General features: G+C 44.0%; 2 protein-coding genes across 8 annotated transcripts in view; one reads left to right on the top strand and one right to left on the bottom strand.

The window, feature by feature from the left end:
- DMXL2 (Dmx like 2) overlaps window positions 1-5998 on the top strand; it is a 104908-nt gene extending 98910 nt beyond the window's left edge. For both annotated transcript variants that reach the window (XM_039492317.1, XM_039492318.1), the window contains 3 exons: window positions 842-894; window positions 3319-3536; window positions 4527-5998. In XM_039492317.1, coding sequence (XP_039348251.1) covers window positions 842-894; window positions 3319-3536; window positions 4527-4736 — 481 coding nt within the window. In that variant the 3' untranslated portion in view covers window positions 4737-5998. The remainder of the gene's footprint in view (window positions 1-841; window positions 895-3318; window positions 3537-4526) is intronic.
- GLDN (gliomedin) overlaps window positions 1-26229 on the bottom strand; it is an 80311-nt gene that overhangs the window by 25573 nt on the left and 28509 nt on the right. For all 6 annotated transcript variants that reach the window (XM_039492323.1, XM_039492322.1, XM_039492324.1 and 3 more), the window contains 4 exons: window positions 19351-19434; window positions 19132-19257; window positions 17880-18030; window positions 10160-12097 (listed from right to left, as the gene is read on the bottom strand). In XM_039492323.1, the coding sequence (XP_039348257.1) occupies window positions 11638-12097; window positions 17880-18030; window positions 19132-19257; window positions 19351-19434 (821 nt within the window). In that variant the 3' untranslated portion in view covers window positions 10160-11637. The remainder of the gene's footprint in view (window positions 1-10159; window positions 12098-17879; window positions 18031-19131; window positions 19258-19350; window positions 19435-26229) is intronic.

Consider the following 26229-nt stretch of genomic DNA (forward strand, 5'->3'; position numbering starts at 1 on the left):
ATTGAACGGCATGTATGTTTCCCAGCCTTCCTGTAAGGCTAACATCAAGGGCTTGTCTACACGTGCTTTAGTCCACACTAGCGTGTTGTGCACGAACAGCTGGTGCACACTAAAAGTTCCCTGTGGCATATTAATGTAGTCCTGTTTCAAACTGTACTATGTTCATGTGCACTAGGGACTTAGTGTGGAGGATCAGGGTCCACGTGGGCCAGTTAGTGCACAACACGGTAATGCAAACTAAAATTTAAACCTCTCCTGTGCAGACCAAAGCACTGTGTAGACAAGCCCTTAGCCTTCAAGGAAGCAGAATCAAGCATAGTCCGCACTGGGGACTTCAAAGTTTTTCAAAGGCTTGAATGACTGAACCAACTGGAGTTAAGCTCTTAACTGTCATTTGTGCTTTTACATGTCTTCCCCGTGACTGCAAAGGTCCTGCACAAGCCCTCCTCAAAGTCAGTGTTTCCCAAACTTGTTCTGCCAGTTGTGCAGGGAAAGTCCCTGTCGGGCCCGGCTGGTTCGTTTACCTGCTGTGTCCGCAGGTCTGGCCGATCGCGACTCCCACTGGCCGCGGTTCGCTGCTCCAGGCCAATGGGAGCTGCTGGAAGAGGCACGGGCCAAGGGACCTACTGGCCACTGCTTCCAGCAGCTCCCATTGGCCTGGAGCTGGCCGCAATCAGCCGGACCTGCGGAAGCGGCAGGTAAACAAACCGGCCCGGCCCTACAGGGGCTTTCCCTAAACAAGCGGCGGAACAAGTTTGGGAAACACTGGGCTAAGGGACCCATACTGTCCCAGGGATCATTTAGCAAGTTGCCATCATTACTTGTTTTGTTTTTCCACCAGAAACGTGTGCTTATGGGACACTTTGGTATCCCCTGGTAACAGTCTCATTCACGGTAAGTACTGCAGTAAAACACATTTCAGTTTTTTAATGGTTAAAGAATCGAGTGGGATTTGTGCAAGGATTTTGAGAGGAAAAAGGTTCATATGGGGCTAGACTAAACATCTGTATTACAAGTTAATCAGTGCATTACCAGTACTGATGAGAGTGTCTTGAAACAGTAGATTTGTATGGCCTCCAACATGAGTCTACTTTTGTACATATCAAAGTATAAAAAGAGGAACATCAGAAAAGGTCACATGCAAGGCTGTCTTGTGAAGGTGTTTATAAAGGGTTAAATATTTGAATGTAGCGGTTTGGTTTTGGCACCATATGTCCAGTCTTTTTAGTCGTCCTTAGTAACAGGTCCATACGTCTGCATGTAGACCTCTCCTGAAACTGGCACTTAACACCTTTCAGCACTGCCTTGAAGCAGGGGAGCTGTATGTTGGGAGTTGTGACTAAGAAGATACAGGGCCTGTCCCAAAGAGCTTGACACTCTAATTCAGGCATGATGCCCACTTAAGTTTAACAAACAAGGTCAAGGGTGGCCGCAAGGGTTACAGGAAAAAGATGGTGGAGGTTATGTGTGTATCTGTCTTGATGGTATAGAATGTTTCATGATGGACTTTTTCCTCTTCATGTTAATAAAAATTGTGACGGGAGGATGATTTTTTTGAGGTCTTGGGAGTGAGGGAAGCTGCAAGGCTGGGAAAGATTAGATGGAGTGATTAAGGTGAAAAGGGAGGGTGGGGAAGTCCAGCAACAGAGGAGTTGTGATTTGTGGAAAAGGAGCAGCGTGAGGGAAGGACACGCAGCCAAGAGAAAATGTAATAGTCTGAGTTTTGATAGGGGACACTGATAATGTCAGGATATTGCTCCCTGTGCTGCTTGATGTTGATCAGCTGGAGAGTGAAGGGCTCAGAGTGGGGGCTTGTTTTAGACCATCATTAGCTCCTCCATTGGTGTTCTTATCCACATGACCAGTAAAGACAAGGAAACTAGGCAGCCTTGGACTCGCCCCCTTTTCTTTATTCTGCTTGTTGAGGAATGAAGACCTTTGGGGCTGGAGTCTTTTTATATGCCACATACAGTAGAAAGAGGTGGATACACCTGACTGTGCCTGATATGGTGAGTGCTTAGCCATCTTATAACCCAGGTTGGGTCCAAGGTTACTGAGTATATATTAGTACAACAAATTGCCCCACTCCTGATTATCTAAACAAAGCAATTTGATTTAGCATTTGTGGTTAACTGTTTTTTAACAGATGTATTTGCCTCTGTTCAGTACTTTCATCTTTTACTTCAACAACTCAGAATTGAGTTTGTGCTTGAATTTTCTTGTCATAAAATTGTTTTATGAGTATGCATGTAGCTAGTAATCACTGCATTTACTCAAGCAACTGTAGCAACTATACATGCATGTCACAGGTAGGGTGACCGTATTTCCTAAAGAAAAAACAGGACACCCCCGGCTGCTTGCCCGATGGCACCCCCATGCTGTTGCCTGTTGCTATAAGCCTGTCCCCTTTCCCTCCCCCACCCAGCCACATGCCAGGCTGTTGTCCAGTCGCTGGAACCTTGAAGGGCCCCCTTGCACAATGAGGGGTCCCCCACACATGCTGGAACACTGCCTCCCCCCTGTGGGGGTCTGGCATCTCTGCTCACACTCCCCACACCACACTTTTTTCCCCCAAAGTGGGCATTTGTCCTGTTTGCTCTTCTGATAAAGTCATCAAGGGCAAACGGGACAAATGCCTCCTTTTGGAAAAAAGTCAGGATGGCCGGGACAGGGCTTCAAAAAAAGGGACTGTCCCAGCCAAAACGGGACATATGGTTACTCTCGTTATAGGCACATTTTTAAAAATATGGGCTGTACAATATAGTTAGTTTCTTTACGATGTCACAGACGTGTGGGATCTCAGTTTTAAAAGAAAATGAATGAAGCAGAGGTCCTGAGGCAAAAATAGCATTTGATCACATAACTGAACATTATCATAATGCGTATACACAAGATGGCCAAATTAAGTTTGCACAACTTTATTTTTGGCATTTTCTAATTTTTGAGTGTTCGACTTTACAGCTTTCATCTTATTATAGTTTTTTTAATGTAATTTAACATACAGTATGATTTTTATATTTTCTCAATTTTAAAAATTTCAAGCGGGATGTGTGCTTAAACTATAAATCAAAACTAACTGATTAAAGGAATAATAGAATCCATCTCACCTTACTTCTGCTGGCTCGGCAGCTCTAAGGAGTGTAAAGAGTAATACAAAAAAGTTTGTCATTCATGTAGCAGATATGACTGTATACACTCAAAGGGAGCATATCTATGTAATAAAAAAGTGCAAGTCACCTTTCAGAATAGAACTGTACTTTAAAATTGAAAACTACACAAGACTACAAATCTGTAACAATCTTACAATATGTCTCTCAGCCTTCACTTGTCACGATCATGGTGCCACAGTACTTCAGTATGCACCTAAGCAGCAACTGTTGATTTCTGGAGGCAGGAAAGGATGTGTCTGCATCTTTGACATCAGACAGAGACAAATCATTCATACCTTCCAAGCACATGACTCTGCTATTAAGGCTCTTTCACTAGATCCTTCTGAAGAATACTTTGCAACAGGCTCAGCAGAAGGTAACATGAAGGTAAGATTATTGAAGTGGCTGAGTTGTGATATGAATTTTACATGGAGAAAGCACAGTGCATTATGCTGAATTATTTATCTTAATTTATTACTGTCTCTTTCTGAATATGTTCTTGTTTTCCTTTGTATTTCATTTTCCTGCAACAGTGCTAAAGTAATTATTAAAATAGACAGCTAGCCAGTTGATCTGTAGGGTAGTCTCAGTAACTGTATGATAACATCAAATTCTAAATAAGAATTTTAACTAGTTGTATTGGGGTAGTGTCTAGGAACTCCAATCATGGGCCAGTACCCAACTCTGCTTAGACACTGCAAAAGCACACTCCCTGTCCCACCGTGTTTGCAATCTGAATCCAAGAGGAAAGACAACAGATGAAGGCAACAGACAGAGAGGGCGCAGACGTTTTGCCCTTCGCTAAGCCATGCTAGAGAGGTGCAGTATGTTTTATAGTCAGATAGGAGAACCCCAGCCTCCTACTGCCCTGGACCTACATCACTGAGCTTGAGGACTCTCCACACTTTCGAGAACTGAATCCCAAGTCAGAAACTCTCATTATGCACCAGTGTTAATGAAATTTGAGCCAGATTCTCTGCCCGTGTTCCAGCGGAGGGGAGTTCTTACCTGGCATAAAAGCAGTTTGTATGCCAGCTGCCACCCCCATCTTACAGGATAAGTCAGGAGTGGGGGCATGCAGGATGAGGTGAAGGGGAGCACAGCTTCACTGCATGAATTCACAGCTGGTGTATGGTCGCTTAAGAGACTGGCCAGCTGTCATCCATTAGAGCAGCCCCTAGGCTGCTCTAACTTATACCTGTAAAAGTGCATCTTGAGAATCCTGGAGCTGTACAGCTTCCTCTCTGACCATCCATATTTTCTCTCCCTTCTTCTGTGCTGAATGGGTTTTGATGCAGGAAAGGTTTGATCCAGATTCTCAATAGAAAGGGCACATTTTAACCTCATTTTGTCTTGTCTGTCATTCTCTTAATATAGGTCTGGGGGCTGACAGGCTATGGTTTAATTCATTCCTTTAAAAATGAACATGCCAAACAGTCCATATTCAGAAATATTGGTGCTGGAGTCATGCAGATTGAAACTGTGCAAGACAATCGGATCTTCTCCTGTGGAGCAGATGGCACCCTGAAAATGAGAGTTCTACCTAATGCTTTCAACATCCCTACAGGCATTTTTAACATTCTGTAGATTTATGCTGTTTAGTTCTGTTAAATAGCTACAATGCAGTAATATGCATTCATGAAAGAAATTATCGTACATTGCTTTCAGAGCAATTACTGCAGCATTAAATATTATCTGAAACAGAAAAGAGACTGACTTTTAAAGCAGGGTTCTTGAGCACTGCGTACATAGATTGGTGGGAATGGAAATGCATGTAGTGCATTGTAAAAACAAAGAATGAAACCTATTAAAGTCATAGGTAGGTTAGTGCTCAATAACCTACAGCGAGCCTTCTTTAGTAAGCATATTACACAGATTCTGACAGTAGCCATAGACACATACAAGCACCATGGCGCTAAATAAAGTCAATAAGCAGTTTGTAATGTGATTCAGGTTTTATTTTTCTTCCAGTTCTTGCTACTAATTGAAGCATGTCTACAACTACTCATTTAAAAAAAATAGACTGTTGTAATGAAGGGTATTCAGTGTATGGAAGAATTTGTAGGCCAGGAAAGTGTAATAGATGCAAAAGCTATGGAATAATGTGCAATGAAGAATGTACTATGAGACACCTGTATTGTTTTATGCTGATATTTTTACCAGGTAGTATTACTACACCATTGATACTATACATTGCACATGAACACATTTTTAAAATGCGATGTTTTCTTAATTTGCACATTTTTTCTTTGATGGCTGTGTTTTCTATTTTCGAGATCTGCCTTTACATTAGGAATGTAATGTGAACATTAAATGTTTGTAGTAAAGAGAAACATGTTTTTAGTTAGCTTTTAGTTTTGAAACCCTTATGTTTGTCCAGGGAAAAGTAAGACTTCCTTAAATGAAGCTATATAAGAGAATACCAATGTAACATACAATGCCACATTTCAGATGAATGTCAGGCTTTATGTGGCCAGCTAATAAATAGTAATGGTAATTTAAGTTATTACCAGAGCATATTGTATAAACTATGCAGAGTTCAATATTGTTTGCTTGTAATATACTAGCCACCGTTGTCATATTTAGATGTATATTTCTGTGTAAACAAAAACCATGTTCTTAAGATATTGGAATGGATGTCTGTGTATTTAAATGTTAACTAGTTGTCCTACTTCTTCAATGAGAATTTTGGTGTCTGTGCAGCAATGTAAAATATAATGGGATAAAATGCACCTTTCTCCAAAGGGGATTTTAATTGCAGGTTGTGAAGTATGGATATGAAAGAAAAGGAAGTGTCATTTGTTAGTTTTACCTTTGTAAGTTAAATAAATTCCTTTTATTTCATGGAACAGGTTAGTTCCTGTGCAGTCTTTTGTCTTGCACTTAAACAGTCTTGTTGAAACTTCAGTATTATGATTAGATCTGTAGTTACCATTAGAGCTAAAATTGTCACTGGCAAGAAAAGAGGTTTGCAGTTGGACTTACTTTTGTGTTTCACTGCTCCCAAGGGGTGCAAGATTAACAGAACTGAAGTTCACTTTCTACAGCACAGGCAGCTGCACTACACACTCTTCTTACACCATCCTGCCAGTATGGTTCCTGAATTCACCCAAGTGACATTCTCCTTCCTGCTTGTTCAGTCCTTGGACTCTGATAAGGTTACCCACAGTGGTGTTAATTTGATGGAAACAGTAATTGGTCTGATACCACTAGTTCATTTGACTTGCATCACATCAGAAAAAAAAGTTTCCCTTTCCAGCCTGCATTAAATTTGCCCTAAAGGTGAAAGGTTTCCGAATCCTACTGCTATTTTTCCTAGCCAGAGTGTCCTCAGTCAGTTTAATTACAATAGTAGTAATAAATATCCAGCTCTAAAATGTGAAATTTAAAATGAGTATTTTATGTAGCCAAAATGAGCAAAACAAAAACATTCTAAATTATTTCTAGTTTAACATCCTAAAGCTAAATTAAGTATATGTGATTCTTTTTAATATATTGAATTTGCAACTTAAGGAGGATGTTACTCACAAAAATGAATTCAAATATAGTGCAGCAAATGACAATGATATTTAATGCTTCAGCTATTTGTTACTGGCAGCAGTTCCTGCTTCACCTAACCACTGCATATTTTGAAAAGTGTTAACATAACTCAAAGTAGGTTAGTTACGTACCCAGGCACTTGTTACACACAGAACACGTTGAAACAATATCAAAGAATCTGACTTCAACTTACAAACATCAAGGAAAAGCAAACTTCAGGCAGAAATGCATCCTTAGACCACCTACCTTGTTTTTGTTTTCACTGCCTGTTTTAGTGATTAGGTTTACAGCAAAATACATTGAGTAACCTTCCCATTAAGAGAACACTTATGTTATATGTAAGATCCCTCACGCTTTGTCTGGATAATGATTTTTACTATGGTTATGTGCATAGGCGGCAGGTTTGTATAATTTTTGGTGCGGCCCAAAATGGTGGTGCCCCCCTATTCCCGCCCTGTAAGCCGATATAAAATGAAGCTACAACGCGTCAGTGCCACAAGATTACAAGGGTCAATTAAAAGTGGAAAGTCAGAAGCAGCACTTGCCTACTTCAATATACAGTATTATATTTTGTTGCACCTGTTGTGATGAAGTGGGAAGGGAATGTTCTTAATATTTTCTCTGAATACTGTGTGGGTGCCTCAGTTTCCCCTGCAAGATGCCAACTGAAGGTGTTTGGGACAAAGAGATCAGGTGGCCTCCTTGGCCGGAAGAGACACAGAGGCCAGAGGAGGGAGTGTCAGTTTGGAGCTGGCTGGGGAAATGGGGAGAGACCCAGAACTTGGTTCTGGGCTCCCCACCCCCCAAGATGGACCTGACAGAGGGGTTCTGTTTTCTGTACCAACAAGCTCTGTTTAAACTGTGTTCCCGTCATCTAATAAACCTTCTGTTTTACTGTCTGGCTGAGAGTCACATCTGACTGCGGAGTTGGGGTGCAGGGCCCTCTGGTTGCCCCAGGACCAGCCTGGGCAGACTCACTTTGGAAAGTGCATGATGTGGAAGGGCATGCTGAATGCTCCGAGGTCAGACCCAGGAAGGTGTAAGCTTCTTGCCCTGGAGACAGTCTGCTCTGAGAGAGGAGGCTCCCCCAGAGTCCTGACTGGCTTTGTATGGAGTTGTTCCAAAGCATCACAGCATCCCCTTCCACACCGTGCACTTCCCAGAAGTCCACACAGGCACTGACACTCCCTCCTCCGGCCTTTGTCTCTTTTCCAGGCATTAGGAGGCCACCCGATCTCTCTGTTCTCCAACACCTTCAGTTGGCACCTTGCAGGGGAAACTGATTTGGGAGAAATGAAGTAAAAGCTGCCCAAACCGAGCTTGAGCACTCCTGAATTTTGAGGTGTTCAAATCTGGAAGGCAGGTGCTGGGGGTGGGAGAGGGCTGTGGGCTCCATGGGGGAGCTTGGCAGCAACTGTCTGGAGCTGCACGGAGCCAGATACGCTGGTCTGAGTGGCACAGTAGGCGGTTTGGGGGTTGGAGAAGAGGTAGGGAGTTCCGGGGGGCAGTCAAGGGACAAGGAGCAGGGGGGGTTGGATGGGGCAGAGGTTCGAAGGGGCAGTCAGGGGACAGGCAGCAATTGGATAGGCATGGGAGTCTAGGAGGTTTATCAGGGGACAGGTAGGGGGTGCGGTCCTGGGGGAAGTTGGGTGGGGTCTCAGGAGGGGGCAGTTGGGGACAAGGAGAAGGGAGGCTTAGATCGGTGCTGAGGTCCCAAGGGGCAGTTAGGGGCAGGGGTCTCGGGAGGGGGTAATCGGGGAACAAGGACCAGTGGTGCTTAGATAGGGGGTGGAGGTCCTGGGGGGCAGTTGGGGCAGGGGTCTGGGGAGGGGGCAATCAGCGGCCAGGGGCTGGGATTCAAAGGGCTCTGGGCTGCTGGCAGCCGCGGGGATCCCAGAGCCTTTTAAATCCCAGCCCCGGCTGGGAGTCAGAGGGCTCTGGGCTGCTGGCAGCCGCGGGGATCCCAGAGCCTTTTAAATCCCAGCCGCGGCCGGGAATCAGAGGGCTCTGGGCTGCCCGCTGCGGCGGGGAGCCCAGAGCCCTTTAAATCTCAGCCGCGGCTGGGATTTAAAGGGCTCTGGGCTGCCTGCAACCATGGGGAGCCCAGAGCCTTTTAAATCCCATCCGCGGCCGGGAATCAGAGGGCTCTGGGCTGCCTGCTGCGGCGGGGAGCCCAGAGCCCTTTAAATCTCAGCCACGGCTGGGATTTAAAGGGCTCTGGGCTGCCTGCAACCGCGGGGAGCCCAGAGCCTTTTAACTCCCAGCTGCGGCAGGGAATCAGAGGGCTCTGGGCTGCCTGCTGCGGCGGGGAGCCCAGAGCCCTCTGATTCCCGGCCGCGGCTGGGATTTAAAAGGCTTTGGGCTCCCCGCGGTTGCAGGCAGCCTAGAGCCCTCTGACTCCCGGCCCCGGCTGGGATTTAAAGGGCTCTGGGCTGCTGGCAGCGCAGAGCAGGGGAGAAACCTAGCTCCAAATATTGCTGGAGCAGAGCCCCTGTCTGTGAATATTCCTGGGGCTAATGCCCCAGGAGCCCATATAAGATGGCGCCCATGGTTATGTGAAGATGAACTTTCAGCTGAAACCCATAAAGGCAAAGAAACTTGGGTTCAGAAGTTTAACAACATCACACACACACTATATATAGAGAGAGGTCATTCAGAAAGCTTAAAATGTGCTTTAAACTATAGCCATCTGTTCCTCCCACCATTTGGAAATCAGTCATTGATGCAGTTAAGAAGGAAGCATTGTGGTAGCCATGCTAATATAATAGATTAGAAATGGGAAGAATGTACTTATATGGAATTGAGAGTGTTATTTGTGAGTAAGAATGCTCATTACTCTGCCCACTTATATATATTTTTATGCTCCCTTTTAAACAGTTAGTTGTTTAAATAGTCACAATTCAGTTCTTAAGAGAGAAAGTACAGCAGAGCACAGAGAAAACAAGTACTCCAGCTGCAGTGCCTTTCACTCTAGTTCACCCTTACCTTGGAAGTCTTTGGTGGGGTTCAACTGTGATCAGTGAGCCTTGTCCTCAAGCTCCTGAAACAGCTTCCAACAGCTTGAGGTGGTGAAAAATGACCAAAAACCCAGAGGGCTGCCCGCCTGTCCTTTTATAAACTACCAGTCTCCTCTGTCATTCACAGCAGGTGAGCACAGCCCTCTCACCAGGTGATTCCCCTGATAAACTAACTTCTGGCAGAAGACAGCCTTTTGTTTAGGAGCCTCCTATTTGACTAGAGACCTATCAAGATTTAACAACCTTACATTGTTAGCCCTGGGCTACTACCCCCACCCCCGTTGGTGGTTTTCCAAGAGGTAAAACATCAGAGAAGGTAGCCAACTCCCACAGTCAAAATGGCATCTGCAGGCTGATACAAACAGATGTTCATAATTTCAACAGAATTCATTTGTTGTCCACAGAAAATTTCCCCAAATCATCACAGAAAGCTGTTGTTCATAAATACCCTACCTTTTTCTATAGACAGTAAGATACATTGTAGCTGGCACAGCGCTATTTTGTGACCACTCTAAAAAATATGAATGACAGTGAGAACAGAACCCATTCAACAATGTTCCTTTGTCTGCTGTTTAATTTGAAAGGTTGGTGCTGACTTCTTTTTAGTGTGTGGGCATTGAGATGGGCACGGGCAAACTGCTAGTGAAGGTCACCTGCCTGTGGAGGTGACTGCATTGATGGGGGAGGTTTCCATCCTGTGATGCTTTTTAGGCCAAACTCTCAGTTTAACATAGTATAGGTCTGATAATCATATCCAATGTGCTTTTCTTTTTTCAAATGAGATATGCGCTAGCAGCTGGCCGGTACAGCCATTCCTGAGAACTGTTGATTTGTTTTTATCAGCTTGTAAAGATACCAATGGATCTGAAGTTAATTAAATTCCTTCACACAGAGCTGTTGAACACATGGATGTTGAAACTCTGGCCTATTTGCCTTAAACGCAAAGGCCTGATTCGCCTCTGCCTTATGCTGTCACATACACCCATTTAAAAGTAGATGTTAAATGCTACCTTTCTAACTGGTAACATATTACACCTGCTTTGCACAAGTGTGACTACATGACAGTACAGTCTTCATTTGTGACTAGGAGTTTTGTGTAAATTTGGGAGAAAGATGAGGTTAGCTCAAGATAAGCAATCAAAAAAATGTTAAATAAAAGGAGCTTCACCTGCTCTGACTACATTTCCTGTTGTAACACCTCCTCCCACTAAGTACCTAAGTTCACATTTCACTAGCCATCATTTACATCACCTCTCTGTTTGCTTTTTGGTTATTTAGTAGTTAGCCAGATTTGTCAAATTTCAGGATTCTTGCTTTTTTCTATTGTTTTTTCTATTTTGATTTATAAATATGGAATGAGTTTTTAATAAACTATTACTTTGGTCTTTACGGTATTTACTTTAGTACAAAAATTACTCTCCCTGATCATTTTAATCGCTGTACATCAATTTTTAAAAAAATATCACAACTAAACAGAATTCAGAGTTGATGCAAAGAATTAAATGGAAATGATACAAAGAAGCTTATTTGTAAACACTGTTTAGACATTTATACTAAGCTATAATCACTGACTAGAAGATAATTGCAGACAGTAATAGCAAATTAAGAGTAAAAACAGACCCTATTGAACATAGTATTGTAGAATAATCAGTATACAGTAGATATAATTATGGCCTGCATAGTAGGGAAAAAACAAAAATAAGTTTTAACACACAGCTCTTTCTCTATAAAGCTAAGAATTGCCTATAGAATTTAAGTATATTTAAATGACACAAAGGAGTCTGGTCTCCCCTTTATGCACACACAAACAACCACTAATCTTCAATAGAAAATGTGTGTGTATACTGCAGGGAGGAGATGTACATGACATAGCTTTAAATAACCTACTTAGCCCAAAACAGCCAGCACGATGTATCATTTTAAAATAGCATTCAGCTGTCAAAATGTACAGAGTATTGCATTAAATAGCCATTTTCCCATGTATACAAGTCTCCATCTCTTAGACTATATGAAAGCATAGCAAGAACAGATTGTGCTGATCTTAACTCAAAGCTTGCATCGATTTGCTTCTCTCTCAACAAATCAAAAGCAAAAGTTACCCTCATATCCTTGGTATCAGTAACATATAGCACTCCACATGCTATGAATGCATTGCCAGCTTTGGACTTGGGGTAGGTAGTGTTGATATGTTGAACGACTGAAAATGTCTCTTCGTCAATATGTGCTACAATGATATTTTCATCAATACTTGAGGCATAGATAATCCAAAGACCCTTTTCATCCACTGCCACGTTGAAGTACGTCTTGGCGTTAGAAAAGAGGTAGTGGCGACCATCGTGTAAGGCATTTTCAATTGTCAGGGTTCTGAGTGATGCTGTGTCAAGCTCAAATCTGAAAGGAAACAAGATAAATATTTAAGATGCTGGTTTAAGAATTTGCTTTTCATACATACATAATTTGGGTAAATTCTTAGTAATGAAGAGGTCTCTCGGGAAGAAGTGTCTTGCCTTTACAATTTTTAAAAAACAGGACAAAACCTTTGCTCGGAGGGTTTAGGATTTCCTGACAAAAATAATCATGTGTGCTTGTGTCACACTGCTTGTGCTTACTAGTGGGAAAGCATCCTCTCCGTGTTTAAATAAATACTATGATAATTCCATCGAAACAGTCAATAATCCTTCATCGGTCTTCCCTGGAGAGCTGTCTTGTGAGAGCCTTGTAACAAACCAGGCATCCAAAACTCCCATCTCTGTCCTTTAGATTTGTGCCCCATCAGCTGCCGCCCCCAGTTCTGGTTTGGTCTTTCACCTTTTGTGGGGGAGGTGAATATGGTGGTTAAAGTGAGATCAACTAGACCTTGCACCAGATTTTGAAAAGCCTAAGGTGCTTTTGAAAAGCTCAATAGGCTTCTAAAGACCATTCAAATCTGGCCCCAGGTACCCAATGAATGAGTCTCTAGCTATCTAGGCTTTGTACCAAATTCATCACCATAGTAACTGAGCAGTTTACAAATATTCAGGTTCTCAGGGCTAGATTCAAAAAGGGGCTTTTGATACCTGAGATCAAAATTTAGATCCTCAAAACCCACCTAGCCCTTTAGGCACCTAAAATCCCTAAGCACCTACATTGCCACTGGTGGTCATGCACAAAGCCACTGAAGTTCTGGTGCTGCCAACCACCTCAGTGCCTGAGCCTCAGTGGGATTCACAAACTAGGTGTTCCCTACCTATCTCACCTGTGATAATTCAGTAGGTGTTTCCAGAAGCTGCCTAAAAGAATGCCTACCAGACTGCATGAGGAGGTGCCCCACTTGTGCTCAACAGCCCGGTGGTTAGAGCACTCACCCAGGTTGCAGGAGACCTGGTTTCAAATGCCCACTCTGCCAGATTCAGAGCAAGGATCTGCACCCAGGTTTCCTACCTCCCAGGTGAATGCCCTAGGCTATAGAGTCACTCATTCCTCTAATGGCCTAATGAAGATTTAAGTATTTCATTCAAAATGGAACAGCTTCAACAGGAGAGAATGAGAGAAACCCCCCACTCCCACCCCACCCCCCCCCCACACACACATACACGTCCCCTATAGCAGGGGTTGGCAACCTTTCAGAAGTGGTGTGCCGAGTCTTCATTTATTCACTCTAATTTAAGGTTTTGTGTGCCAGTAATACATTTTAACGTTTTTAGACAGTCTTTCTATAAGTCTATAATATATAACTAAACTATTGTTGTATGTAAAGTAAACAAGGTTTTTAAAATGTTTAAGAAGCTTAATTTAAAATTAAATTAAAATGCAGAGCCCCCCAGACCGGTGGCCAGGACCCGGGCAGTGTGAGTGCCGCTGAAAATCAGCTTGCGTGCTGCCTTTAGCACAGGTGCCATAGGTTGCCTACCCCTGCCCTACAGAATCACCTGTAGCCCTCTGCTTAGTGGGACATCTGGGAGACCACTGAAGTGTTAGGGAGGCAGCAGCACCATCACCTTCTTTTGTGAGAAAGGACTGACCTGAGCTAGGTTCACGACTGTGAATCTCAAATGGAGGGAGGTGACTCAGGATAGGCACCTGACTCCCTCTGAGGAGCAGAGGTTAAACCCCACCCTTCTCCTTGGCATCTCCTACTGGCTACTTAGGCAGCTCCTCTCTCATCGTGCTGGCTTCTGTAAACCTGATTCTTAGGCACCTACCTCTCCCCATGCATTGTACAGGGAGCCTGGGCGTCTAACTCAGGGCCAAGGATTCCACTAGGTGGCAAGGTGCCTACAGCTCGGGCATTGCAATGCTGAGCCTTTGTGACTCTAGCCCTACTTTCTCCTTCTCTGTAGCCTCCCAGTGGTGGAAAATATGACAGTAATAGTGAGAGTGTGGTCATTGAGGGGAAGCTTGGCTGAGGGTTGTGTGAGATTGGCAGTCATTCTAATGTCCTCTGAGAGCAAGTTCCACACTTTTGGACTATCTACTCGGACAGTAGGCACAAAGAAAATATCCAGAAATAAAAAAAAACAAATAATCTTGGTGGGTTTCGCTATATTTAGCCTATGAAATCTTCTCTCGTCACTAAGAGAAGGTCAGTCAACTAAGGGGAGGAATGGGTTTGCAGAAGGAATGAAATGATGGTTCCATTTTTCAAGCTCCTTGCAAGTAACACTTGGAGAAGCAGCAAATTGAAGAGAAGATAAAATTTTGTGGGCTGATTTTGGGCCTGTTCACCTAGTCATAGAGCTCCACAACAAGTTAATTGATCAGAGATACTTCTAAAAGCCATTCAAATACCAAATAAAAACATCCTGCCAACATTCTGACCTCACATTGGCCTCCAAAAAGGAAGCCTGAATGTCTCATCTGAAATATAAAAGTGTTTTTATTCCTTGAAATTCCTAGATGATAATCTGAGAATAACAGTGCTCAGCAAGCTACTAAATGCAAGTTTCTCTGCTAGTTCAAGAGGGTAATCAGCTACTACTCAGGCATATTTTTAGTTTGTATATAACCACTGAATGATGCAGTGTTTTGGAGAAAGCACGCTTTATCCTTTGGATTAATAAATTCACATAATAGGAGCATGTTTGGTGGGCTGGCTATTACCTAAGAATGCCACCCACCAAGTCTCCCAAGACACAGGAGGAAAGCACATTTAACACAAGAACCTGCAGCAGATCCACGAGCTCTAAGGAAAAGAGGTGGGCCCATCAGTAAGGCTAAGATTTACTTCTGGGTATTTTTAGTAAAAGCCATGGACTGGTCACGGGCAATAAACAAAAATTCAGGGCCCGTGACCTGTCCATGACTTGTACTAAAAATACCCCTGACTAAAACTTAGGTGCTCTGGGGGCTTCCAGGTGCCACTGCTGCTCCAGAGGGGCACCTGGGTGCCGCTGCTGCTCGGGGGGAGAGAGGCGGCCCGGGCCGCCACTGCTGTTCCAGGACTGCTGCTCTGGGGCAGCGCCCGGACCGCTACTGCTCCGGCAGCCCTCAAGGCCAGCTGCCTGGGGCCTATCAAGCAGTAGCAAGCGTGGCTGATCCTAAGAAAAGCAAAACTGTCCAGATGATTCCCCTCTGCTCCTGAAAGCAGAGGACATAGACTCATAGACTTTAAGATCAGAAGTGACCATCATGATCATCCAGCTTGATCTGCACATTGCAGGCCACAGAACCTCACCCACCCAGCATGTCAATCTGGAGTGGAGGTGCAGCAGTGCCTCTGCAGCATCTCCTTACTCCACCAATGTGAGAGCTCCACAGAGCAACAGCTTCATGGCAGGAGAAGCCTTCACTGAGCCAGTCAACATCAACTTACTCTCCTCCTCTGTATAAACAGCCTTACCCCTAGGGGAGGGAGGAAGGGGACAGGCCTGTAAGGGGATAACCCTGGGAAGCGCAGCTCTGCAGGAGTTGTGTATCCATAGAGGGCTGAGGGAGATACAAAGTGTATGAAAGCAGCCAACCTCTACTGATCTAAGATACGTGTATTCTGCAGGGCTGAGCCTCTGTCCTTTCCTGCCTCCTACCTGCACACCACTCACAGAGCATGATGAAGGAAAACCTGGGCTTGGTCCTTGTTGGGAGTGATCTACTCTAGAGTTACCAAATATAACCAAGATAGTTCCTTCACTCACCACCACCAGCAGCTGCTTTGGGTATGGCATAGTGCACTATTTCACTAGTGTGAGAGAAGGAAGATCAAACTGAAGATCTTTTCTTGAACGAAGCACATGAGAGAAAGGGACAAAGCATTCTCATTAGAGGAGATCTGCCCCAGGAAAAGGCTGCCAGGGGAGATCAGACAAATCCAGAGTCTGATAACTTTTGGAAATGCTGCAAAACCTTGTTCTTTGATAAAAGTTTTTCCAACAAAGCAACATTTGCAACATCCACCTGCCAGCTCCCCCTACACTGAGTCCTTCACATAAAACAACTATAACTCCCCCAAGTAGACCTTTCGATAACCCAAAAGGGAGATGAGCTAGAGACTCTATGAAGTCCAGCGAAGACTTTGCCAATCTATTCTGCATAGAAGCAGAATTTCTGCCTGAGGTATTAATAACTGAAAAGTGCAGTTGACAATAGAAAGGCCATCTCTTAGCAATAGGTACCCTATCATATTACATTGTCAAGATAAGTTGAGGTGGTTCAAAGTCTGAGAACATTTAAGGTGCAAGGAACTGGAAGGGTCTTTGGTAGAACAAACAGTGTATGATCCCAGCAACCAGCTCACATTCTTTTCTCACTGCATCCCTTTGGGTGCCAGAGATGCATACCTGCCTGGGGAGAAACTTCAAAACACAATGGTGTTCTTGGCTCAGATGTCAGACACTCAGCCGGAAACTTGAAAGCAGTTGGAATCTTTAACTTGTCCTTGAAGTCCATTTGCTTGGCTCTTCCCACAAAGCTGAGTTTTGTTTTTGATTAGCACTGTCTGCCCGACTCCTCAGTAAAAGCTAACAAGACACAGATGTGGTGGCATGAGCAGTTCCAGGTTCAGACCCAGCAGAGGCGGGGTGGGAAAGCCCTCACAACTTTCTAGTTATGTGCAATCATATTGTGAAGTTGGCATTCTACAAGGGAGCCTGCAGGCTCACCACGTTGCCTTGTAATCACCTGATGCCTGAGTATTGGTATATTGCAGTCCATGCACAGCACAAGTTAGAGACCACTACTAGCTGCACTGGATTGCATGTGACTTTGTGACTGAGCTACTGCGCAGCCATACATGCATGCCAGCTCAACAAGAAGGCCTGGCATGCCAAGAAGCTCCTGTGCCAAAGGCAAGTTCCACTGTATCCTACCTTTCATAATTACATGGCATGATTGACATGATCCAGGGAGGTGTCCGAAACAACAGATGATCAATACAGTGGGCTGAACTTTCTCGGTGCCAGCTGAGTGGGAAGGGGAGGCTCTAAGCAACCTTTCCACCCCCCTAGTCTTGGGGCTGAACCAGTTCCTAGCATAAGGTAGGGTTTCCGTATGATTGCTCTAATTTACACGGCTGGAAGAGCCATTCCACTGGCCCAGGATCACCAGAGCGCACAGCACTCTGGTTCTGCCTTCAGCACACAGCTATGAGACCTTTTTGCACTCATAAGCAGCAGGGTTTTCCCCTGGGATGAAGCTATAGCTAGCTCAAAATAGTTAATATTTGTAAAGACTGATTCATTTCCTTGCTTTCTTTCTCGCATGCTTTTTCTGCCCTGATCCCACCATTAGACCTCCCCACCCCAGTTAGAGTGCCATTAACTTCACCGGGATTCTACCCAGGCCGGGGGTCCAACTGCAAGATCAGGGCCTAAATTTGTCAGAACAATACAAGTTATAAGTTGTGAGCCTGTTGATAACTGATTCTCCTGTCGCACATTGTGGGCTCCACCTCTGCATTTGGTGGCCATTTATAGTAGCAGCTAATGGAGAACTAGTTATCCATTGAGTCAGATACCACTATCCATTCACCTACCATTCCTATCCACCCTCTCTTTCCACCCGCAATCCCAAAAGAAACCCAAAGATACTACAGAACATGTAGACACAGAGAACCGAGTGTATTACTAAAAATGTTGGGGGTATTCCCACTGAAGTTCATCTTTGCCCTTTTAACCTCCATTCATTCTCCCTGTTCTCATTACTTCTTGTGCCTTCCATCCAGTGGAATGCAAAGCCGTCATCAGGCTAATCTTTGACTTACTTCACAATGATACTGGTTCCTCCTTTTTGATAATATAGACAGTTGTTATATATTACATGGCCACATCCATAAAAGATCCCCGTGAGGTTAATGATCCTGTAGCTGTCATTCAGCAATGCATTTGCATTCTCATATTCTTTTATGAAGTTTCCTTAGGGGAGGGAAAATGTGAAAGAAAAATCATAGCCACATTTTTTTACATTTCTCAGAGTGCTGGAACATAAAAATCAAGAGACAAAGCTCCAGCTTAGCCCAAATTATTGTGTTTATTATTCAACGTTTGTATTGTGGTAGCATCTAGATTCTCCAACAGGGGACTGGGACCCAAGTCACCCAGAATCCAGCCCATTTCCATGTTTTTCTTGTTCTCGCTCCCCCCCCCCCCCAATTTTTTTAAACCCTTAAACTTGCGAGCTATAGTTTAGGAAACTGAAGTCACAGGGAAATGGTAGGATTGATGTAAAAATGAACATAAATAAGACACTTTAAATTAGGCTCGTCTGAAAACTTTCCCTTGAAATTGTTTTGACAGAAAATTGGATTTTTCAAATAAAGGAATTTTTTTCCAAAATGTGTTTTCTTTCCACTTTTTTTTTTTCTTTGGTCAAAACCCAAAAGCACTTCAGCTGAAAAGGTTTGGTTTTCAGCCAAAATTTTTCAGCTTTCCACTGAAAAGTTGAAATTTTCTACAGAAACCACTTCCACATTTTCCAAGCAGCACTAGTTAATACCTTCTCTGAGGCTCCAAGAGGTATGTCCAGATATATTATGAAAGCAGATGAAGTTTTCAAATAAATGTGACTGAGACTTGAAAAAACTGAGGCCTCCCTCCACTTACATTGATTCAAGTTTGTTGCTATTCTCCCAGAACTCTTCTGTTGGCTAAGGCAGGGTCACATGACCCTGTGAGCCAAAGTAGAGAAGTCATAGGAGAAGGTCATTGATGCTGTGGCAGATTTAAGGTACAAAGGCCTTTTAAAAGGTTATAATAATAACTTATTAGGCAGACAATGTGGACTGTTCCAGTTCTAGTTTATAAGAAGAAAAAATGATGCTACCTGGGTTTAAAAATAACCTCCACTGTGCAATACTGCCCCTGGCTTTTCAACCTGTGGGGCAACAGACCGCCCGACTAAAGCTCACTTTCACTCATTACAGTATTTTACACACTATATTTCTAACAACACTGATTTGGTTGAAAAAATGAAAAAGCAATATAGGGTCAACCTAGCCACAATTATATCCACAGTACCTGAAAAATGCATCGTAAGCCAAATTCTTTCATCATTTCTATTTGCAGGTTCCCTCATCCATGTTCCAAATGTTTGCTGTATCTTACCCATCTCAGTGGGACTTCCTATTGATTTAATGATGCATTCTAATAGCAAAGAGAGAAACAAATTTGCATCATCCCCAACCTCCACAAGTAAACAGTAGACTTTAATAATGCATCATATTTCAAATAAGTTACCAGCTTTTTTTGGATGGTATCCATTGGTTTTCTCATCAGCTTTTCCTACCAGTGTGTCATCATTTGGTATGGCACATGTCTCACCTAAAATTGGGGGGACAGAAAACAAAACCTTTGAATATGTTTCACAGATCTGAGGCACATTGTCAGTTGATGTAAACTGCTCCACTGAAGTGCATGGACTGTGACAATTTATACCAGCGGCCCCTGTGTTTCTTATGAAATCCAGATCATTCAGTTTAATACTTATCCAACATTGTTCAGCGTATGCATCTGTCACCAGTTAAGGTTGTGTCAAAATTCAGAATTGCAATTTTATAAAGTTGGCTAGAAAGGTAAGTTTGGGGATAATAACACTAACATATGCTGTGTGGCTTCCATGTTTATCACACTTTAAAACAATAATTCTTGCTTTCTTTAAGCTAAACATGTCAGTTAACCAAATTAAAATACTTTTTGCACTTGTCAAATAAATCCTTATATTAAAAATGCACATAAGTGGCTAGTAATGCGTCCAATAATAAGACAGACCTAGAGGCCAGACATGGGGAAAGTCTCTCATACCTCATGCAGCAATATTTTATATGCAGTCTCTCCCTTTTACAAATGAGAACGTCTTCCTCAGCCTTCGTGGGAGCAAGGAGTCAGAGGGCTTGTCTGCACTATGCTTTAGTCCACACCAGAGGGGTGTAAATTTTAGTCCATGCTAGCATGTCATGCACTAACTGCCCCATGTGGACCCTGCTGACGCACACTAAATGTTCACTGATGCACACTAACATAGTACCGGTTGAAACAGGACAACATTAACACACGCTAGGGAACTTTTAGTGGATGCCAGCATGGTCTACATGGGCCAGGTAGAGTGCATCATACTAGTGCAGACTAAAATTTACACCTTTCTGGGGCAGACTAAAGCACCATGTAGACAAACCCAAAGAGTCCCAAACTCTTCCTCCACATAGAATTATATCTTGCTGACACTAGGCTAGTGTCATGAGAAGCAGCACAATCTAGTGGACCAAGCATATGACTGGAGCTAGGAATCCATGAATTCTAATCCTGTTTCTGCCACTGGCTCACTCGATGGCCTTGTCTAAGTTACTTGGCTTCTCTATAACTGTCTACAGATGAAGTGGTAACCCTGGCACAAGACAGAAAGTGGTGGAAAGACTTCATTCAGTCCCATTGTCTCTACTGAGCTGACAGACGGGAATCAAAGAACAAGATAATGGTCTCCGGCTTATCTAGCTCATGGAGAGGATGTATCATGTTTGTGTAGCACTTTGAAGCCGTACACTTCTGAGCCAGTTTCTACCGCATTTGTTTGTATTGATTGGTCTCTCTGAGCCAGATGTGCCCCTATAGAGGAAAATCTCTGGATTTGGAGTGAAAAGGAATAGAAGGGGGAGAAGTCCTGATTCCACCCCCTACAGAAGAAGAGGAGGGTTCAATTTCTAAAACCTTCACACTCTACCTGTCTGCCTTGGACTATGCAGTGAAATATACAACTTGACTTACCTGGGAACCCATGTGAGTGTTCACTACCACCGCAGCCTTTATTTCCTTCGTTACCCTGATATGAAGGCTGGGCTGGTTTTGTTTCCCTCCTTAAAGTTTTCAGACTATCAGTCTACTTTGGGACTAAGTAATTTTGTTAAACAGAAACAGAAATGCCTTGCTGTGAGTTGCTAGGGAGCATGTGTGGCACCTTTTCTTAACACACGTGAGGCAGATGAGACGGCAGACGGCTGTCCAACTTGTCCTTTGATACGATGAAGAATGTTTGTTTGGGAACACTAGAGGCTGATAAATGAATGAAACTCATGTGTAAAACACCTACAAACCACAAGAGGGGGTATCCTCAGCGGGCAGCAGGCACAGTCCCACTCCTGCCTTTACTGTACCTCTACTAATGCACACCAGAGCTTTGCTTCATGCTGACAGAACACGGGGCAGCTGTCTTACACTGCTTCTTTTTTTAATTGTAAACAATGTGGAGGAGGAAGGGAACTTATGCATTGTATCTTTCCCCTCTGGAAAGCAGTTCATAGAAAGAAAACAATAGAGACAAAGCTGGAAACATTTTCCTTTTTGAAAGAAATCCGTTATTGTTGTTGTTTTTAAACATTCTTTTGTAATGTTCCCTAAACTATTTAGGCGCCTTTACTTACTCCCTGAAAGCCACAGCTGCCTTTTCAGCAGCAATTTATGATCCATTTTTGATTCACTTACAGAGAGCCTCTCCAAGGAACAGTTCCCAGTTCTGTTTTTACTTTAGCGTGGCTGGAGGTAACCAAAGCTTTTTGTAATGCCATTCTCCCAACCCACGCCATCCCGTCGATCTGTTTTGTCCACCTCTTTTATCCTGTCTGATGTGTCAGTTGCAAGCTCTTTGGGGGAGGGACTGTCTTTTTTGTTAGTTGTTCATACAGTACCCGGCACAATGGGCCTTGATCGAGGTTCCTAGGCATTAAGGCAATACAAATATTAAATGACATTAAAACAGTTGCTGAACTGCACTAAACTGCAGCTTGATGCTCAGAAAGGAAGAAACAGATTAACTGATCCATTTCTCCCGCAGTCCTGCTCCCTCTTTCCTCTGGCATGCCCCTCACTCCCACCTCCTGTGCAGCACAAAATGGAGGGTTTCCGATACAAAATGAGCAAATGAAATCACACTTTACCCCAACCCTTTTAAAAAAGGGCATAGGGATTCTGGTTTTGGGTCATGAGGTCTGAGCTGTCCACCCTTGAGAGCAGCAGCGGCTCCAGGCACCAGTGCTCCAAGCGCGTGCCTGGGGCAGCAAGCCGCGGGGGGCGCCCTGCCGGTCCCTGCGAGGGCAGCAGTCAGGCAGCCTTCGGCAGCTTGCCTGCGGGAGGTCTGCCGGTCCCACGGATTCGGTGGCACTTTGGCGGCGGATATGCCGAAGCTGCGGGACCGGCGGGCCTCCCACTGGCAAGCCGCCGAATCCGCGGGACCGGGGACCTCCCACAGGCAAGCCGCCGAAGGCAGCCTGCCTGCCGCGCTTGGGGCGGCAAAAAAGCTAGAGCCGCCCCTGCTTGAGAGCCGATGCAGAGACATCCCATCTCAAAAAAGACCCAACACCACAATCCAGATGTGGCTTTTGGAAATTGGTGTCCACAGCCAGACTCTAGTAATCCTTCTACAGCCCCTTTCATCCCACGATGTCAAAGTACTGTGGCAAAAATGGTAACTAGAGTTACCTTCCATTGTAGAGATGGAGGAAGGATAGAGCAGGGGCAGGCAAACTTTTTGGCCCGAGGGACACATCTGAGTCTGAAAATTGTATGGGGGGCCATGAATGCTCGTGAAACTGGGCGTTGGGATGCGGGAGGAGGTGAGGGCTCCGGCTGGGAGTGCGGACTCTGGGGTGGGGCCAGAAATGAGGAGTTCAGGATACGGGAAGGGGCTCTGGGCTGGGGCAGGGGGTTGGGGTGTGGGTGTGTGAGGGCTCCAGCTGGGAGTGTAGGCTCTGGGGTGGGGATGAGGGGTCCAGGCTGGGACCGAGGAGTTCGGAGGGCTGGAGGGGGATCAGGGCTAGGACAGGGGTTAGGTCATGGGAGGGGGTCAGGGGTGGAGGCTCCAGGTGGCGCTTACCTCAAGCAGCTCCTGGAAGCAGCAGCATGTCCCTCCTCCGTCTCCTACGTGGAGGTGTGGCCAGGCGGCTCTGTGCACTGCCCTGTCCACAGACACCAACCCTGCAGCTCCCATTGGCCATGGTTCCCAGCCAATGGGAGCTGTGGAGGCGGCAATTGGGGCAGGGGCAGCGTGTGGAGCCCCCTGGCTTTCCCTATGCATAGGAGTCGGAGGGGGAATATGCCGCTGCTTCCGGGAGCCACACGGAGCCACGGCATGTGCGGAGCAGGGGCAAGCCCCCAACCCTGCTCTCCGGCTGGAGCATTGGAGCGGGGCAAGTCCCGGACCCCGCTCCCTGGCAGGAGCTCGAGGACCAAATTAAAACATCTGAAGGGGCAGATATGGCCCCTGAGCCATAGTTTGCCCACCCCGAGATAGAGGTTCAATGACTTGGCCAAGATCATACAGAAAATCAGTAGAAAAGTGAGAATAGAACATCTCTGTCTCCTACTCTACCATATTAACCAGGACAGCACAACATCTCAGCCTCCTCCATGTCTTGAATATTCTAATAAAGAGTTTTAATATCTCAACACAGATGTTTGTCTTTGCTGAACCCTTTGCAAGAAGCAGAATGTCTAGTTTTGAATAATATTATATCTTATACTTGCCAGTCACTGGGAGCCAGATACATAGGATTTGATCATCTTTTGAAATTCTCATAGCAAAAGCTCCCCAGAGCTAAGAAATTATACCCCTGAAGTTTATGCTTCCCAGACTAATTCTAATGAATGTAGTTAACTGTACTAGCAGCAAGCCTAGACGGCAGTTTATCTGTGACTGGAACAGTCAAGGACCAGGTCAGTGTTCCTGATGAAGTTGAGTGCAGTATTTGGGTTTGAGAATAGCTATAATATTCTCCATGAACTTTTAGCTGAAAGAAACCAAAAGCAGCTAAGACTAAAAGATATTTAGTCTTAAGAATCTTTTAGCTTAAGAATCTGCCATATGGAATTTTCATTGCTTACCTTGTCCAAAAAAGATTAGCAGCCTGTATATTCTGACCATAAAATATTCTGTCTGATGTTAATAAAGTTTATATGACACTAAAACCACTGTTTTTTGGGTTTGGGGAGTTGTGTGTTTGGTGTTTTGTTTTGTTTTCTTTTTTTAAAAAACCAGTTAATGACAGCAGCACTATTAATACAAAACATGCTAGGAGATGCATTTCAAGTTGTCTTTTTCTGGTTCCTTTTTGGGTAAGTAAATGTAACAAGTTAGTTTAGTTAGTTAAACTATTAAGTTAGCACACATATGTTTACTAGACATATGTGCTGGCAGGGTAAGGGACCTGTGGACAGCTAGCGATAGTCAGAGTCATAGACGTTAAGACTTTAAGGTCAGAAGGGACCATTATGATCATCTAGTCTGACCTCCTGCACAATGCAGGCCACAGAATCTCACCCACCCACTCCTGTAATAAACCCCTAACCTATGTCTGAGCTACTAAAGTCCTCAAATCATGGTTTAAAAACTTCAAGGTGCAGAGAATCCTCCAGCAAGTGACCCGTCCCCCACACTGCAGAGGAAGGTGAAAAAAAACCCAGGGCCTCTGCCAATCTGCTCTGGAGGAAAATTCCTTCCCAACCCCAAATATGGTGATCAGCTAAACCCTGAGCATGTGGGCAAGACTCACCAACCAGACACCCAAGAAAGAATTCTCTGTAGTAACTCAGATCCCACCTCATCTAACATGAAGTGTTTTGCAAAATTGATCAAAACTATCCATGTTTTACCAGAAACACTGTGTGGATTGAAAGGTGGCAGTTTCTCTAAATTGCAATGTTGTATTCACATTGTGCTAATAAAAACAAGACAGGGAATCTGTGATTATTGTGTCAAGAGTTAGTAAAGTAATGCTTACACTGTATATACAAAATGCAGAATTAATATGTGGAACTCACTGCCACAAGATATTACAGAGGCCAAGAGCTGTTAAGGATTCAAAAAAGAATGGACAGATTAAAAAATATTCATTAGCTAGGATAAAAATGTTTAGTATCTTGATATAACCCTGATGTTTCAGGACATAAACTAACCATTAATTACCATGGTTAAAAATAAACTCCCTCTGTACGCATGACATTGCAAAACTGCACATTGGGACGGTGTTACACCTTTCTCCGAAGGACCCTGGATTGGGCATCAGTTTGGTGACAGGATACCAGATTAGACTGCCCATTATTCTGATCTGTTTATACCTGTGTTTCTATATTTCAAGTAGAATCAGACTTCTGCTAAACTGTTCATCTTATTGTTACCTTATCCTCCCACCCCATTTGTCTGTTTAGTCCACCTGTTGTCTCCTGTTTGATACCTATACCTGAAGCTATTAGAGGCAGGGACTGTCTTTGTCACTTCTCGGTACAATGCCTAGCACAATGGGACTCTGCTCCTTGATGGGTACTTTCAGAACATGGATAATAAAGGAAAGAGAAAAGAAGAGATTGAAACATACTCTGTTTGGTACTAACTCCATTAACTACTTACAGGGAGAGCTCGTAATAAGAACTGCATTTTCATCCTAGCAAACGCTGCAGAATCACAGTAAGAAAAACTACATATATATTTCTAAAGCACACACTAGCCTTGGTTCACCTAAGGTCCTTTAACCTAAGGCTAACATTGCTAATGGCTGTTAATATCCACTTCCCCAGTTATCTTCCTTTCGCTAGATAAATTATATGCTAGACACAGCAGACAAAGCAAGGTAAAGGGCTACAGCAGCTGAAATGGCACAAGATGAAACTGAGAACATTACTCCCAGCAACTATCAAGAGCTCTGTCCTGAATGCTGAAAAAACACCATGTTCCCACTGCAACACTAATTAGAATGTGAAATCCAGTATTAATGGTGAGATCTAATGATAACTCCACATGCTTCAACATTAACAACAGCATCAAGTTATTGTGACATTCACCTTTGAGCTAAACTACAAAACTACAAAAGAAAACCCACTTTACTAAGTACGTTCTCAGATTATTTCCATTAGTCATTACTCGGTTCACCTTCTTCTGCATCTCCACATAGCAATTACAGCTTTTATCTTCTGATGGACTTTGGGTTGGACTACTTTGACCTTGTTAAACAGGGACATCATCTGCTCAGCAAAATTGTTCCCAGATCCACTAGGAAGATTTCAACTGCCACTATAAGCCTGAAATATTCATTGGTTTCCGTGCATGTAGGGAAAACAGGACAGCAGGGTGGGATTCAT

Source organism: Mauremys reevesii, linkage group 10, assembly GCF_016161935.1.
Source record: "Mauremys reevesii isolate NIE-2019 linkage group 10, ASM1616193v1, whole genome shotgun sequence".
NCBI lineage: Eukaryota > Metazoa > Chordata > Testudines > Geoemydidae > Mauremys > Mauremys reevesii.